The following is a 17,444-nucleotide window of genomic DNA, read 5'->3' as shown; positions in this document are numbered from 1 at the left end:
ACGACTGCTCTCGCTCTTCCTGTCTTCTTTTTTTTTTTTTTTTTTTCATAAAAGGACCGCGTTTTCTTTTCGTTTTCGTCGTTCTTCGCCACCTTTGCTTCATTTTCTTTCATGAATCCTACACCTTTCGCGTCTCCTTCCCTTTTTCCATTTTTCCTCCACTCATCTTTTTTTTTCTATTTCTATCCTGTCTACCGTCCACGCCTATCTTTCTCTTCTCCATACGTTTTCTCGTGTTCCTTCTCGCTTTTCGGGTCGCACACTTGGCTCCGCACTGACTATACGCTAACTTTAGCACACGGTAGAATTGGCAAAGCACCACGATTCGGCAACGAAGTCGAGACACGTTGAAGAAGACTCCAGGACACTTCACATGGATGTCTGAAATACGATCAATTTAATCCTAAGATACTCGTCGACATAATCTAACAAGGATGATCGATTCTGACATAATATTTGGTAGATATCGCTGATCTTTAAATTGTGATAATCGTGAAAATGATATAGAGAGAGCCTAGAGTTAGGTAGAGGTCGATAGCAAAAGAAATGGGGAAAAAGCATCGACTGATAGACCCATTAGCCGGCTAATTGATTCAATTGGATCATTCCGACACGGATGGTGAGTTAAGCGGTCGCACTTAATAATTAATTACTCTCTAAAGAACATGGACATTGCTATCTTTAATTGAAACTTAAAATAAACTCGACAGTCTGTTCTTATTTTAAAAGCCTCAATAAATGGACCTTTCCTTAAGATCGTAGGAATATCCAACCATCGTTAATGTATCAATTTGTGATCGGTAGTTTTTCGAATTTAAAAGGTATTTAGCGAAGCCTCCAATGCAGATTACGTGGGAGCGAAAGGTCGAGAAATGAAGAACGATGGAAGGTGTACGCGCGCAGTTCCGCGAAGCGGAGATCGGATCAGTGAGGGTGGAAGGGGATAAATCGAAACGCTAAGCAGCTCGAGAAATTGAAACGAGGAAAGATTTAGAGAGGAAAGAGACGTCGTAGGAAGAGCCCGCAAAAACCGACCGACCGAGAGGATCGGTCAATGGACCCTGAATCCGCGGCTTCTTACTTTCTGCTCTTTAACCGACTGTTATAAACAGATCATTTCGAAAGTGTCGTTATTTAAATATTTTTTACTTGCCTTCGAACAGAATTTTTAAAGCGCTCATAGCTGTCTGTAGTTTCGTTCATATAACGAATATTGTTAACAATCAACTATAGCGAGGATTTCTAATACCTTGACAAAGTTTTTCATGGTTTAGAAACACTCGAGGTATCAAGTTTTGTATAAAATTAATACCAAAGACAAAGTGTGTTCTCTGGTTCATTTCCAACCCTGTATAAATCCTACGCCTCTAAAAGTTATTCGTTGTTCCAAACAAAGTCTAATTCCGTAAGCTGTGCAAAGGGTAATCAAAATTCTAATCCGATCATCGAACCGCTACGTAAAAAACTCCTAGGTACTGATGATATCATTCGACGTGGCGGATATCGATAACTAAAAATAAGAGAGAATATACCGGCCGTGAAATCTGGGAGGGGCAAACGGTTGAAACGCGAGGAAACCAAGAGGAAAGGCTTTACGGCGTGTTCAAGGGAACACAGACGCTCGAAATCGAAGCTTTTAACGAGAAGTGCAGACTTATTTGACGGTGCAGCGACTGCGGGGCGCCCGCAGGGCCGCACACGCTCTCTCCCTCTCTCTTTCTCTCTCGCCCCTATAAATAGACTCGACGCTACCACGATTGCGGCCCTACATCGTGCGGCTATTTTCGACAGGCATCGCTACTCGTTACAGTTCTCCGTACGCCCGCTCCACGACGAGTTTCTATCGTCGACGGCTCTTCAAACCCGCGAACAAAGACACAGATGCGCTGTTTACGCCGCGAGCAACAAGAATCTGCCGATCGTAGCGGCTCCTTGACGACCTGCTGCTCCTCCAGGTCGTACTTGCTCTTCTGAACACGTTCGTCGTTTCTAAAATGGATATTTATTGCGATTTAGTAGATGTCTGATCGATAGTTAATCGTAGTGAAACGAAGTGTAATAGTTTTAGTGTGGTACCCGGTTGAAATTCACAAATTTTCGTCGAGATATTCGAATCTAGTGACCTGTCGTTTCAACTTCGTCGGTGTTCCATGGAAATTATTTAAGTGGAAAACCAGACGGTCCATTCGCTCCATAATAAGCGTGCCTTAAAGGGATGTTTAACGAAAAGACGTAGACCAGAATCTTTTCTGCACTTCCTCAGCGATGGTAATGATAACTCGATACGGAAACAGCATCGGTGCTAAGTAGAATACTCCACGGATAGACTGCCGAGGATGTTCAGCTCGCTGAGACTGACCACCATGCGCTCGCATAAGAACCGTGCTCGGCCAGGAAGCGTGGCCACGTCCGCCAGTTCCGATTCAGCTCGACCCGACGAGATCGCATCTCAGTCTTACCATACGCACAGTTTCTTGCTACTAGACGATCAGGACAGTCCTGTATCCACTCCTTCCAGTGTTTCCTCTAAAGTAGCTCAAGTTAGGGTGGAACGCGAAGGAGGAAGTCTCGGAGTTACCCTTAGGGGTGGAGTTTCTAGAGCTCTGGTAGTCACTGGAGTGAAATCTGATGGACCAGCGGCAAAAGAAGGAAGAGTTAGGCCTGGAGATAGATTATTAGCTGTGGATGATACTGAATTGAGAGGTTTGACCTTGGCAGAGGCTCAAAGAGCGCTTAGAAGAAGTTCCGATGCTCCTGTGGCTTCCTTGACTATTGAGTATGACGTTGCTAACATGGAAGAGGCCAGGGCAGCTACTTCCGGTTCCCTTCTGGTGCAATTGGAACGTGGACTCTCGGGTACCTTGATCGAACAGTGCATTTCCAATTTCAACTTAAATAATTAACTTGTATATTTGTAATTATTTGTAGATATGTAATTTCAGGTGAACTGGGTCTAACAGTAAGAGAAACACCAAACGGAGTCTACATTGAAAGTTTAAGACCAGCAAGTACCGCAGATCGCTGTGGCGCTCTGCAACCTGGAGACAAACTATTGGCAGTGGACGAAACCCCTGTCCAGGATGCAGTGACAGCCGCCAAACTGCTCAGAAACAACTTCGACTCTCGCATAGCTAGGCTACAGATCTTACCTAGGCCTCCTAGTGCTTCACAGAGAACAGTCAAGAGAAGGGCGCAGCCACAAGCGCAACAGACCTCCAATCAAACTCTGCAAACGAAAGAGAGCCTGACCGTGGTTCTTAGACCAGATCACAAAGGATTTGGACTTGCTTTGAAGCTCGCTGAAGATCGTCTAAATTATGTCGTCAGTCTATTAGAAGCTGGAGGTCCAGCCGAACGCAGCGGAGTGCTTTTACCTGGAGATAAAGTTCTTGCAATTAATCGTAGAATGCTCAGAGATCTTCAGCCAGCTGAGGTAACTGGCATTTTGGAAACTTCTCAAATGGTAATTAGCATAATTACGTTGTAGTGATTCTTCATATTTTACTTTTATTTATTAAGCGCCGACTTTATCTACATCTTTTCGTATTCTGTTGTTTTATTCTTTTCCCTCTTCTGTTTCTTTTACTTCAACCTCTAAGTTATTAGAGAACAATTCTTAAATTTAAAGTTTCTTTTTCTCGACAGATCGAGCTAGTAACGGAGTACAAGGTCGGTGGACCAGTTGTACCCAGCTCAGGAGTGTTCACAGTGCGAGTAGCGAGACCTATTGGCGGACAGCCTGATGTAGGTCTCACAGTGAACGAGGATTTGATCATTACCGAGGTTCGTAAGGGATCTCTGGCTTACAGAACCGGCAGCCTAGCTCCAGGGGACAGGCTATTAGCTATAGACGGGCAAAAACTAGACCCTGGCGACCTCAGACAAGCCGCACAGCTGTTACATCGACCAGGGAACTCGGTTATCGCCCTGACCGTGAGGAAACCGGACCCTACCTCAGAAACCAGGTAACTATATGACCTACAAGTACCGACTAAGCTCTTCTTAACTCTTCGGTGCTTCCTACTCCCCTAAGGTTGTAAAGATCAAATGGCATGGAGAAATAACGATGGATTATTGAATTTTATAGAGAGTACTGCAAGGAGTCCAGTATAGGAAGCGATTCGGTGCAACAGTATCCTTCAGGAATTCTTCGACCAGCTAGGGAGAGTCTACCTAGTGTAGACAGTGCAGTGGATTCTTGGGGAGAGCTAGGAGAAAACAGTGGGACAGGTCCGGAGATTCTGAGGCTTTGGGATACAGCTTCGGTGGATAGTGGTCAACTGGATGTACACATGCCTCCTTATCCTGGGTAAGAATAGAACTTATAAAATCTTTTTTCCTGTTTTATTACATAATAGTTTTCTACTTAAAAGCATTTCTCTAAAAATAATAATTTATTTTAATCTTTTCCCCATTCTCAGGCCACAGGAATGCAGCAACTCAGACAGGCCTCAACAGATAGTTCACGTCTCCTTACACAAGGACCCAGTATACGAGGACTTTGGCTTCTCCGTATCCGATGGTCTGTACGAGCGTGGAGTTTATATAAATCGTCTTCGGCCTGGAGGACCCTGCGATGGCGTTCTAAAACCTTATGACAGAATTCTGCGAGTAAACGAGGCCAGCACAGAAGATTGCGACTGTTGCTTGGCTGTCCCGTTGATCGCTGCGGCTGGTCCACGTTTGGACCTCACCGTAGCCCGACCGGTATCTCCTCCTAACATTATAAAAACTCTGTAAAGGAGAGCAAATCGTTGTGACGAAGCAGTGTAACGAGGAAAATGGTGGTGAACATATCTGGTATATTTTTATACACACCTGTATTTTATTTATAAAAATAAATGTATAGATTGCTTTCAGCTAGAACATCTCCTGCATACAATTCACGCATACCATATCTGAACACACGCTTGAAGAACGTCAACGTGACATTTATTTAACCCTCCACGAATTATTTCTAGAATTTCTAGAGGGAGGTATAATTGCTGGAATTAATATAATAAGGCACTACGCGGTTTTAACGACTGTAATTAGAGAATCTAAATTAAGTTAGCATCCAAAAAGGAGCAGTCCAATTTTTAAAACCTTACTGTATTCGTTCCGCCAATTATACTTCCAAACTTCGTACATTAATATGGGCGGTACATAGAAAAAATATTATTTCGGTGGTAATAGTCCATACAAGCGAAAGTCTACTGGGAGTATTATCAAGACAAATTTTCATAGAGGGTTAAAGAGATATAACAACCTAAGGAGCTGATGATATTCAACCACAACACCTGAGCTAGCTGGAAGAAGGTATTGAATTTGAAACCTAATCGATAATATGTGAATATCGCTTGACATCGATCGATACAGTTGAAATCCGATTTCTATCTATTCACCATTGTTTTCGCAACAGGGGAATGTAATCGATCTTAGAGGCTAATTGACCCAGCAATTAGCTATGAACGCTAACGATTTTGCGAATTATATACTTCCACCTTGCCAGCAAGTCTATTCGCCTGTGAGAAGCAAGATAACATAAACGTAAAATCATCTTAATCCCTTAACCTACAACATCGAGTTCGACTCATGGTACGTCCTTTGGGCCAAACATGAAGAACACATGCGAGAAACGTGGTACATCCTTCAGGCCAATCATAAACAAAACAAACATGAAACGTACGTTCTTCGGGTTACATGCGACAAACACATTTTGTTCTTGACCGCATTCGCAACTTAAATCGTACGGCAAGGGGTTAAAATAATCCCTAAAACGAACAAAAAAAGGCAATCAACTTCGAGTAATAAATGAATTACTCTTTGTGCAGAATAATACTAATAAAATATGTACGTGTATATAAATATTTTTGTCATCATATGAGTTTTGATCCGTGTATATTGTTTTAACTAGAATGCTATATCTTCCCCTTATACTTCCCATGTAAATATCTGAATCACTATAACTGAGATACCATATATCAACAGAAAAAACTCATATGAACTTGTCAAATATAAAATGAGTCGAATATAACTCAGACTAGACTGCAAGCAATTGGTGCTTCTTTCCAGTCCATCCATTTACCATAAAGGAACTATTGCTGCCGTTACGGTCTTTATCATAATACTTCGGAAGCGCTGTTCGACTCTCTTTCTCTATTCTTTGATCATACTTCGCTTTATTGTAGCACAACACACCGAGTATGGCCAACGTCATACCGAATATGTTTAACCATGTCACTGGATTCCCAAGCACGAACAAAGTTACCGCGATTACGAATATACGTTTACTTGCGCTGGCCACTGCATAAGTTAAAGGGGTAACGATAGACAGTACAGAAAACGCGATGATATTTTGCAACCAATTCAGCACACCATCTAATAGTAATAAGCATATTATGTAGTAACTTAAATCAGCAGATTCTCCAGTAACTGGATCGTATATCAACCTCCACAGATCGTATAATAACCATATAGGTGAAAATAATATCAGTGCCAGGCGGCCCAAAATGAGTAGAAGCCTCAAGTGATGTATTCCTGTGTCATGTAGCACCTGAAAACAAATGTATCATTAGTATTATAGATCCACAGCCATAATATGAGCGCTAAATTAGTCTAAGTACCTTTTTAGAATAAATATTCTGCAAGGAGAATGCCATGGTAGATGCTAAGGCACTCAACAAGCCAATCATATTAAAACTGAGCTCTGTAAGCGTGGCTACAGCCACACCTACCACGATTGGGACTAGGCTAAGATACACTTTCCAAGTCTGCTTTTCCTTCAGTATGATTCTTGAGAGGAATACCGTGAAGAAGGGCATTGTAGCCTTCACTGGGGCAGAGCCAAACTTTAGTTAATATATGGGATTTATAAAGTAAAAAAATAAGCAACATATTCATAAAAACTAGTTCTAAAATGTATGCATTACAATTTTGGATAATAATTAGAAGAAATACATGTATTTATCCAGTAGGCAGAAGTGCAAAATTAGATAAAAGACTTATCTTTAATTTGCTTCATTGATGAATTACTTATCAACTTGAATCATGAGATAACATCTATTCACATTTTAAAGTATTTCTTTTCAAACATTCATAAATACATGTAAACAAGCAATTAAAGCGATTAAAATCATTCAGAGTTATCATCATTATCACAATGCAAAGGTATAGATTGTGTGGCATTAGCTCGCGCGCATTTAGAAGTAAAGGTCGGCTTGTTTTATTTTTAAAGATGGATCTGCGTGCGAAACACGTGACTGTCAAAATAATATCTCATACCAGTATGAGCGTAAGAGACGGGCACTTTCCAAATGCTGACGTGGCTGAACACGTTCGCGAGGAATTTGCCCAGGGCGAGTGGTACGATTAACCGTAGATAGTATCCCCAGGGAATATCATTGGAATATTTTCTAACGCCCCATAGATTGAAGAACGGGCCTGAATAAACGGTGATGGAGGTTAACTGGACCATGGTTACTGTCATCGGGTAAGGAAATTCCGACAACAGCATCTTGCCGACGACGTTACTGCTGCTCGAGATTCCATACCAGAGCAGGCACAGGAACAATATGGTGACCACTTCGCGGCTGTTCCGCCGATCGTCCATGATTGCGCGAACGATCCTCTTATAATATCTTCTCAGTGATCACTCCATACGTTTACGCGGCCGGCTGACACAATACTCCCAACTAATCGGTATATGCGGCCGCTGCCACGGATGGAATTTAACCACAGCGTCCACAGCTGGCATTTCTCTCTCCCTCCTAATGAGTTTCCCCTCTCTCCTTGCGTAATATCACGGGAACACGTGGCGCACGCTTCGAACTGAAATGAAACATGTTCAATCAACGTGCATACAATTCACTCGAGTCGCACAACTTGCTAGAGCGTTTAGCAACCTGGGTCATCTCGCAAAATAAGTTACTAATAGTATTAGTGAATTTAGAAGTTGCAAGTTGTAGCCTGTTGTATAAATGTTTTTGCGATTTAATTCCATTTCTTCGGAAACAGAAATTTGTTCTAACCAATTCTTTAGTGAGTGGGTAAAATAAATTTTGATCAAAACACGATAAGTAATAACTACGCTATAATATATTCTGTATTGTTGTCTTTTACTTGTGATTCTAATAGTACAAATTAATTTCATTTACTTTCCGCTTTATATCTGAGATTCTAATAATATACAGACCGAAAACTTTTACATGTCACTGTATATCAAAGATACAATATGTTAGCGGCAAAAATAGCATAAGTTGAGTTATACTGTTTTGTCCATAGTTTTCTGACTTATACTCTCTTGACCGCCCACCAGAGAATTTTGTTCCATATTTTCTTATCTTTTTCTCATGAAGGAGTAATCTTTCTAGTTGTACCATAATTTTGAGAACATCCTGTACATGTAACCCTACTTATCTCTGTTATAATTATTCATAATATAATAAATGTGATATCAAAGAGAAAATAATACGCATACTTTGATTCGATGGTCAATTTACTATCTGAGAAATTAATATTCGGAAAGGTAGTTTTCTATAACATCTGCAGTTTATGAATGTAGTTCTATTTTTATCGTAAGATTTTAGTCATGGGGTTTTATTTATCTCACCTGTCTCGATTTGTTGAACGGAGTATAGTAAAGACAATGAAATAGTAAAATTTGTTGTCAGTAATACCAATAGTTACCTCACATAATCCCTATAGACACTATAGACGAACGAATGTAAATGTAATTATTTTATAATACGCTCTTAAGTTATTAATAAACAAAAGTAACACAATTATTTATGAAAGCTATTAAAGGCATGCGTTCAATTAGAAGCTTCGATTAATTAAATTTATTCATTATTTTACATCCCCATTATTGCACCTTTATATGAATTTAATTGCGAGACCTAAAACTAATTTAATTTAATTAAAACCTTAATTTTATCTATCTACTTTTCTCAGAAAATATTATGCTCGGTAATTATATACATATTTTGTTTGAGGAAGAATCGCAATAATTAGAAATGATTGGAAAAAGTAGGTCAACAGATGATTTTTCCTGGGCTTAAACATAAACGCAGTTTTCACAAAATAGATGGCAGTAAATCTCGATGGAGGGATGTCCCGTTTTGTATAAAGCGGATGTTGCATATTTTTAAAACCAAATACCATCGATTTTTTTGACTGAAGATTGATCCTAGTGGTAAGAAATAATTTTTCCATTACATAAACGATCGTATAGCTAAACAAGGTTAAATAACATTTTACCATTTACGTGTATGCAGGTTATGTGTCACATAATTCGATGTGTGATACGAACAGCTTTACAATAATTTTCTTATTTCATCACGTGGAATTCCACAACTCCTCGAAATTCTGCCGATAGAGTTACATTTAAATGGATCCTCTGCTTTCATCAACGTCAAAAAGATACCGTAAAGAGGCCAGTATTAATATCCCAATAATAGAATGCAAGCGGGAATTCACCTTGCCACACAAATTTCCAAGTACGGTCAACTTGTCTAAATGTAGTTCAGTATTTAAAGATCGCGGAAGGATTACTATTACTAATACAGAAGTGCAAAGTAATGTGAGTGGAATTAAGAATAAAAAGGCGTTGTCTACTAATGGTATAAAGAAATTGAGGATAAAAACAAAAGATGGCAAAGATCTGGGAGAAGTTAAAGTACAAATTTTGACTCAGAAGAATTTACTAAATATCCCAAAGATTACTAAGGTCCAGCAAGGTAGAAATTATGTAAAAAATAATGGTACCACTTTTTCTGTCACTTCACAAAATAATATTAGTGCATTATTAAAACCATTAGGATCTCAGTTACATGCAGAAGCACAGAAATCTACTACAGGATCATCTTGCTACACAAAACCACATACACAGTTTGTTGTAAAGCCTGTTTCTTGTAGTGAATTATCGGCATCTGTCAAATATAAAATGCCTGTAACTCAAAATAAAAGCAAGAACGTAGTTCAAAAGCACTATGTCTTGGCTAAAGTGAATAAAATGGATCAAAGTAACAAATTGTTACTATTAAATGAGAATAGGCACAACTTTTTTCAAAATATTCCAGGTGTTGCAGAAAAAAATACAGAACCAGGAAAGAATAATATAGTATTAGTAAATAAACAAAAGAATACAGAGGAATGTATTGTCAAAAATAATGAGAAAAGTAGAGGAAATGAAAATAATGATGTTTCAAGAAAAACAAATATATCAAATAATAGAAACTCAATAATTCAATTAGCAAAATCAAAGTTTCCAGTAGTAAGATGTGAGAAGTTAAAAATCTCTCCAACTAAAGTTAGTACCAATAAAATCACTGTATCTCCTGAAAAAACAAAGAAAAGAAAACAACATTCTAATTTGGATGGATGGAATCATTCTGCAAAAAAGATTATTCTATCAAATAGTAATTCTTGTAGTCCAAATAGTAGTGAAATTCAAAAACTTACAAGTATTTTAAAAAAACCAGCAAATTCTATATCAAAAATACTTGATAATAATAAAAATGATGATGATAAGGATGATGTTATGATTCTATGTGAAAAAAATACAACTATAGGCCAATATTATAATAATACACAAGAGAAAAATTGTACTTCAGTACTTGTAAATAACAAAAATGTTGATAAGAATACTCAAGGTATATTTATTGAGATAGGAAATAAGCCAAAGTTTTGTAAAAATAAGAATCAGAATAAAATAAGAGCTGAAGAAACTGAAGACAATGAGGAAAATGGAAAATTATCAGAGTGTTTAAATGTAATTAAAGAAGCACTAATTAGTGTAAAAGATGATCAACTTCGAGCTAAAGCTTTGCATGCCCTTGCAGAATGTGGAATAGGTATAGCAAAGCAAGTCCCAATTATTCCACCTGAAATATTAAGAACAGTTCATGATTCTCAAATTCAAACTGATGTATTTGGACTTCTTGATAGTGAAAGTTTTGTATTAGTGAAAGAAAATATACCTATCGTAGAAAGAATAAAGCAAACAGAATGTTCCACTGTTACTCTTCCTCCTGTTATGCAAGAAGTACACACACAAACAGAAAGGGAAATACAGTGCAAACCTAAAGTTAATAATAATATCAACGATATAGATTTGTTCCCCATGTGTATACAGAATACAATACCTTTACAAAATACACTAGACTTTGATAATTGCTTTAATGAACTTTTTAATAATAATACTGATGTGAACAGGGTGAAGGAAGTATTGTCAACACCTCATTCCTTATGTAAAAAAGTTGCTATACAAATAGAAAAAGACTATAATGAAATGCAGCATTATGATGATAATGGGATGTTGAATATACATCGAGCTGTGGTGAATGACCAATTAAACGAAGTGCAAAGATTACTGTTAATTTTAGAAGCTTCAAAAACTAGTATTGATGTATTAACAGAAGATGGAAGGGTAAATCCATATGTACTCATTAACACAATTAGTATACAAATATAATAATATACATATAATATTTTTTTAGACAAGTTTGGAATTAGCAATTATGAATGAAGCATCTAAAGACATAGTGAAATTATTATTAGATGCTGGAGCAAAACCAATTTTATCAGAACTTGTTCATGACTCTGCAGTACTTTTAGCCTGCAAACAATCATCACCATTTTTATCATATCTTTTGCGTTATGTAACAGAATCTGAACTGCTAAATAGAGAGGATTCAACAGGTAAGGCATATACAAAAATAAAAAATAAAAAGATCTCTAATTGTGTATGTTTTAAGGAATGGCTCCATTGCATTATTGCGCATTAAAAGGCAATTTAGATGGAATTAATGCTTTAGTAGAAATGGGAGCAGAAGTAAATCTGAAGGATCATCGCTCAGGAAGAACGCCATTCTTCCATGCTCTTGAAAATAATCATATGCTAGTCGCGCAAAAGTTATTAGAATGTGGCGCCATGGCGGATATAGTAAACTTTTCTGGGCAATCTGTTCTATGTTTAGTAGATGAAACAAAAAGTCTTTCATTCAAAGCATTAGTTAAGCAAATAGCAATTTAATTCTACCAGAGCCGCAAATTTATTTCTAGAGTCATTAATGATAAATGTGTAACTAAACATCACAATGAAATGTAACTCCATGATTTATATAGGTACGTATTTAAAGACTGTTACAGTAGTGTTACGTTAACTGGCCGGAATTTTGTTTCGTTAAGTGACCATTACCCTCCAATTCATATATCGAATTTCGTGGAATGGACCTATATATATATATATATATATATATACATAAATAAATAAATATGTATATATGGGATATTTTGTAAAATATTTCTCTCAATAATTGGTATAAGATTTCGATCCGTGAACAGTTAGCGAACCACTACTGTATTTGTAAAATGAATGTGTGTAACATACATTAATTATTTTATTAACACATTGAATGCCATGAGAGTCACTGGTGATCGGCATTCGACTTGGCCGTGGGGGTCATCAAATATTCGACACACCAAGATTAGTAGAAATATATAATTTGAACAAATGTCAATAGTTATAAACTTTTTATTATTACCATCATTACTACAGTGGTGTGACGAAATCAGTGCAGTATAAAACATAGAAAAATAGTTTTATTTATATATGAAATATAGATCTAATATGTGCGCCTCCGATCAGTGGCTGTCGAACATGAGAAAAACCTGCTTTTTCCGTATTTTACCTTAATGAACAATAACCCTAAGGAACGTTACGACTTGAAAGATGTTTGATGGCAATTAAGAGCCTTGATGGTTTAATGGTTTATGGTAGGTCCTGGAACGTAGCAACATAGAACAATTATTTAGCAACGCGAAGAAACAATATGAGATAATTGATAAGCGCAAAAAAATAAGTGAATCGAGCGAAATTGCACTACAGCGTCATAGGGGTTACCGGTGACCTCAATGAGATAAATTCATTAATGAGGATTGTACACCGTAACATATTTCTTGTAGATAATATTACAATATTATATGTATCGCATAATAAAAAATTTACCGTGGCGCCAGGACCAACCTTTATAAAACTGGCGTGGCATTCAACGTGTTAAATTGTATACAAATAGTTATAAAATTTCTGATAAAAACAGAAAATTCTAGAAAATATTTCTTACGTATACATCATATTTTTCATTTTATTACGTTAATTTATATTTTTTTGTTGTTGAAAACAATAGTTTGCTCGTTATTGTTGACACATTTTGGACAAATTGAATTTTATAAGCGAAGAGAATCACTGCCAATCATTGTAATCTTTTATTGAATCGTTCTTGGTATGTCAAGGGTAAGATTTAATAAATATAAACTAATTAAATATTTATTGTTACTTAGATGGAAGAAATGCAAATTAGAATAGTATATTACATGCAGTCTTAACATCAGATTAACCCCTTAAACTACAACGTCGAGCTAGACTTGTGGGTACGTCTTTCAGCGCAAACATACGAAACACGAATTAGAATTGTGGTACGTCTTTCGAACTACATGCGACAAACATTTTTTTTTCTTGGCCGCATTCGGATGTACAGATATATTTTCTTGAAAAATATTAGAAAGATACCCTTAAAAATCTTGTTCAATGATCAATTGGTAATAATTATTTATCAAACATATTGCAACATAAAATTAGTTGTACCTTGTACAACTTCGAACGCTCAGCCAGACCATGAAATAGTTCGACATCTGACCGACCCTGCCGATGGTTATAGCACGCGCAGTTAGTACTTAAATCGTGGGGCAAGGGGTTAATGATTAATGTCTAATAATGTAAGAGCTATATGTCTCTATATAGTATAAGTATCTATAAGATTTAAATAAATATTGTATTTTTAAATTGCTCTCATCAACTGTGAGTAAATGAAATGAAATTTGACCAAATGTATAATCCTGATGCTAGTTCGCAACGCAGTGAGGTTGTACTGTAACGAATTTCAGAGCTACTGTACACCGACTTCAGGCCAAAGAAGTACTGCCATACCAATCTCAAAGACAATTTCGATCACATCGGGGTTATCAATTTGTGCATCTCGACAGTTAATTCTAACAATTTAATAATTCTTATAACACAATAAAACTTTATTTTATCACGAAAAGCTTGACTTATTTATTTAAAACTTTAACACTAAACTGAACTTTAAAATAGATTCCAATCAAATTTCACTATGTATTTGACATGTCTGGATACTTTAAATTCTCGTCTCTAACTAATTATTTACAAACAGGATTACGTTGCTAAAAAAATGGAATAATTGAAATATATGTACAGTATGATAAAATAATAGGTAGTAAAGTATAAATATTACAAAGTATTATCATTGATAGTTTTGATAACTCAGTTTTCTTCTTCGGTTGATAAAGTTGGAAGCTTCTTTAATTTGAAATTAGTACGGTCAAAGAGAAAATTTTCTCTGGTGTTCTTCCTTGTCCTGAAATTGGCGTAGAGTAACTCTGAAGTCCGCTACAGTACTTTTACTGCAGCGCAATCTATAGGAAAATTGCTTCTAAATTTGAGTGGACGCTGAAGTAATTCGTAGTTTATGATCATACACCTGTTACAAAATGTCTGTAACCTTGTAAGAGAAATCATCATTATTTTGTAAAGATAAAAATTATCTAATATTTATCTAACGGAGTTTCAACAGCTTTATTTCGTTGTGATGGATCTGGAAAGCAGACATAAAAGTTCTGATAAGAGGTTAGTTTTTTTCAAATTTCTAAGTTTTACAAAACGTATTGCATTTGTTGCAATAAACAAGTGTCTTTTTACAGTTTCTTGTTGTAACAATCTGATTGTAATTAAAATAAAAGCAAATTGTTTCAAAAACGTCAGTATGAATGTATGTTTATAATATCATTATAGAAATGTTTACAATATTTATCATAGAAAATTAAAATTTGTTTGTTTTGCACAGTTTCGACACAGATGACGATTCTGATTATGCTATGATAAAACGAATTAAAATGGAACCAGAAGCTATATTGTCACAGGAAGATGATATAATGGCTCAGTTACAACAAGAAAGTTCTGATTTAGAAGTGGAACCAAGCTTTGCGTTGGAAGGCTCTGCAAATGGAGAGGATTGCAATGAAGGTGTTCTAATGCAACATATGGATATCAGAGAGCCTCTCTCTACCTTGAGAAATTTATTAGAACAAAGACTTGGAGTAGAGTTAACAGATTATTCTTTTTGGCTCCAAGATGCACAAATGGTAATCAGTGTGATTAAGCAGTTCAATGAATTTGGTAACATATTTGCTTACACTTATATTTATTTCTTCAGCTAGAAAGCCATAAGAACTTGGTTGATCAGTGCGTGCAGGGAGAGGGATTGGTTCAAGTAAATGTTCAGATAAAAGCAACACAAAGGAGAATAAATATAGTGGATGTTTTGAAACCTGCAGAGGATTACATAGAACTAGCAGAAAACAATGGTATATAGAGAAAATTTATAAATTACCAGTAGAGATTTCTTTAATACATATGTTTTTCACTACTTAGCATCCACACCAGTAAATGAAGATAGCAAACGAAATGTTATAAGATGGATGGTTGACCCACAATACAAAAAAGAACAGGTATAATTTGTTGAAAATTAAATGTCGAACTTACTTTCAATTTATATGGTGACTATACACTTGTATATATTATACAGGAACGGTTAAAAATTCCAGCTGATCCAAAAGAATGGACACAGACACATGTCAAGCACTGGCTTCAATGGGCAGTTAGGCAATTTAATTTGGCCTCAGTGAGATTAGCAGATTGGAACATCACAGGTCAACAATTGTATAATCTCACCCTGGAAGAATTCCAAGCTAAAGTGCCTCTGGACCCAGGGGAAGTATTCTGGACTCATTTAGAATTACTTCGAAAGTGCAAATTTGTTGGTATGTATACTTACTAAAAAAAGTGATATCTAGAATGCAGATTTTTATGTATTTATATTTAAAAGAAAATTAAATGTGCAAAATTGTGCAGAATGTATATAATGTGGAAAAATATATAAAATATTCAAAATATAGTGCTTTCTATAATACTTGGTAGGTAAAATAATTTTCTACTGAAGTTTTACTATTTAAATTATATTCTCAGTATGAAAAATTATGCAAAATTTATGCAATTTGCATAAAAATTTGTGATCTAATGGTATCGAATCATGATCGAATATTTAATTCATTCCGCAATTTTGCAGCTGTCGTTCAGAAGGATCCACCATCGTCACCCACGGAAAATAATGTGGATAAAACCATAAAGATTCGCAACCAAAAGGCAACAAAACCGCGACCAGTAGTGAATCAACAAGCGCGAGTAGTTAGCGTTCCTTTAGAAAACATCGATTCCACACCAATCACTATAGCGACATCGAGTCGTTCGGTTAACAGTGGTCAAATACAATTATGGCAGTTCTTGTTGGAGCTGTTAACAGATCGCGAGCACAGAGGTGCTATTCAATGGGTCGGGACTGAGGGGGAGTTCAAGTTAAATCAACCGGAAGCGGTAGCGCAACTTTGGGGAGCGCGTAAAAACAAACCATCAATGAATTACGAAAAATTGAGTCGTGCGTTGCGTTACTATTACGATGGAGATATGATTTCAAAGGTGCACGGGAAACGATTCGTATATAAGTTTGTATGCGATTTGAAGCAGGTTTTAGGTTATTCGGCAGCGGAGTTAAGTAGGTTAGTGGAAGAGGGCACAAGATATTTCTGATGACATATTTTTTTATAATCACAACAATTTTTATCATCGTACTGCGGGCGTGGTTTGTATGAATAATTGTACATATGGAAAATAGAAGATGGAGAATAGATTATTGTTCAGACAATCTAATGTACATTGAAATACAGAGAGATCAACACATAAATTGATGTTTATTTTTCTTTTTATCTTAATTAAATACACCCATACTTTAAAACCGCGTTCGTGATATTTAATTATCACGATTTACTTAATTATATTTACTAAGAGAAGTACTAGAAATTACAATCCGGTACGTAACTCCTATATGTAGGATACTTAAGATCCGGAAATCTGAAATGCATCTAAACATTTTACCTTTAACGTGAATATATAACCGTATTTTTAGAGATAGTTCCTTCTTTTGTTACAAGATATTCTGATACTATAATGATATAATACATATATAATATATATGAAATTATAATGTTAAAGCATTATATATTCACAGGGTATCTCCAGTATGTTTTTAAGATGCACCATGTGATAGTGGATTATAGATCTATAGAATGTCGAGTCTCTTTAACTTCCCTGCTTACAGAGCGTCGACGTTTCCGGCCGTTTTCTATCTCTGATGACTAGGACTGACTTTTGATCGGCAAAAGGCAGCACTCATCGCCAATACCAGAGAATCTAGCCTGTGAGATATCGGTCGCGACGTCACAAGTTAGGGTCTCAGGGGACCGGCGACGCGGCAGGCTTTACAATCAGCCCGCCC

General features: G+C 36.5%; 4 protein-coding genes across 7 annotated transcripts; 3 read left to right on the top strand and 1 right to left on the bottom strand.

Annotated features, from left to right (window-relative positions):
* Positions 1–90: 90 nt before the first annotated feature.
* Positions 91–4,866, top strand: LOC100742116 (glutamate receptor-interacting protein 2). Its single transcript, XM_003493832.4, has 5 exons — positions 91–2,856; positions 2,943–3,463; positions 3,646–3,965; positions 4,088–4,309; positions 4,422–4,866. The coding sequence occupies exons 1-5, from the start codon at positions 2,337–2,339 to the stop codon at positions 4,738–4,740; spliced, it is 1,902 nt and encodes a 633-aa protein (XP_003493880.1). The 5' UTR covers positions 91–2,336; the 3' UTR covers positions 4,741–4,866.
* LOC100741996 (solute carrier family 35 member E1 homolog) lies at positions 4,804–7,809 on the bottom strand. Its single transcript, XM_003493831.4, has 3 exons — positions 7,264–7,809; positions 6,606–6,814; positions 4,804–6,535 (listed from the first exon to the last, which is right to left on the bottom strand). Exons 1-3 carry the CDS (start codon positions 7,589–7,591, stop codon positions 6,023–6,025), a joined length of 1,050 nt encoding a protein of 349 aa, XP_003493879.1. The 5' UTR covers positions 7,592–7,809; the 3' UTR covers positions 4,804–6,022.
* Positions 7,810–8,925: 1,116 nt separating this feature from the next.
* Positions 8,926–14,081, top strand: LOC100741878 (MATH and LRR domain-containing protein PFE0570w-like). Of its 4 annotated transcripts, none has more exons than XM_012392272.3 (5): positions 8,926–9,716; positions 9,798–11,407; positions 11,478–11,679; positions 11,736–12,105; positions 13,167–14,081. In XM_012392272.3, the coding sequence occupies exons 1-4, from the start codon at positions 9,368–9,370 to the stop codon at positions 12,011–12,013; spliced, it is 2,439 nt and encodes an 812-aa protein (XP_012247695.1). In that variant the 5' UTR covers positions 8,926–9,367; the 3' UTR covers positions 12,014–12,105; positions 13,167–14,081. The 4 variants fall into 4 exon arrangements, with proteins under 4 accessions (XP_012247695.1, XP_033179818.1, XP_003493878.1 ...); XM_012392271.3 differs by having other exon boundaries at positions 8,927–9,172; positions 9,255–11,407; XM_033323927.1 differs by having other exon boundaries at positions 8,926–11,407; positions 13,321–14,081.
* A 266-nt stretch (positions 14,082–14,347) lies between these two features.
* Positions 14,348–16,853, top strand: LOC100741681 (DNA-binding protein Ets97D). Its single transcript, XM_003493829.4, has 6 exons — positions 14,348–14,683; positions 14,901–15,198; positions 15,270–15,420; positions 15,488–15,564; positions 15,642–15,876; positions 16,182–16,853. The coding sequence occupies exons 1-6, from the start codon at positions 14,646–14,648 to the stop codon at positions 16,697–16,699; spliced, it is 1,317 nt and encodes a 438-aa protein (XP_003493877.1). The 5' UTR covers positions 14,348–14,645; the 3' UTR covers positions 16,700–16,853.
* Positions 16,854–17,444: the final 591 nt, after the last annotated feature.

This window comes from Bombus impatiens, unplaced genomic scaffold, assembly GCF_000188095.3.
Source record: "Bombus impatiens unplaced genomic scaffold, BIMP_2.2 scf_1334, whole genome shotgun sequence".
In the NCBI taxonomy this organism is placed as follows: Eukaryota; Metazoa; Arthropoda; class Insecta; order Hymenoptera; family Apidae; genus Bombus; species Bombus impatiens.
Note: the sequence above shows the minus strand (reverse complement) of the source record. Positions and strands in the feature narration are given on the sequence as shown.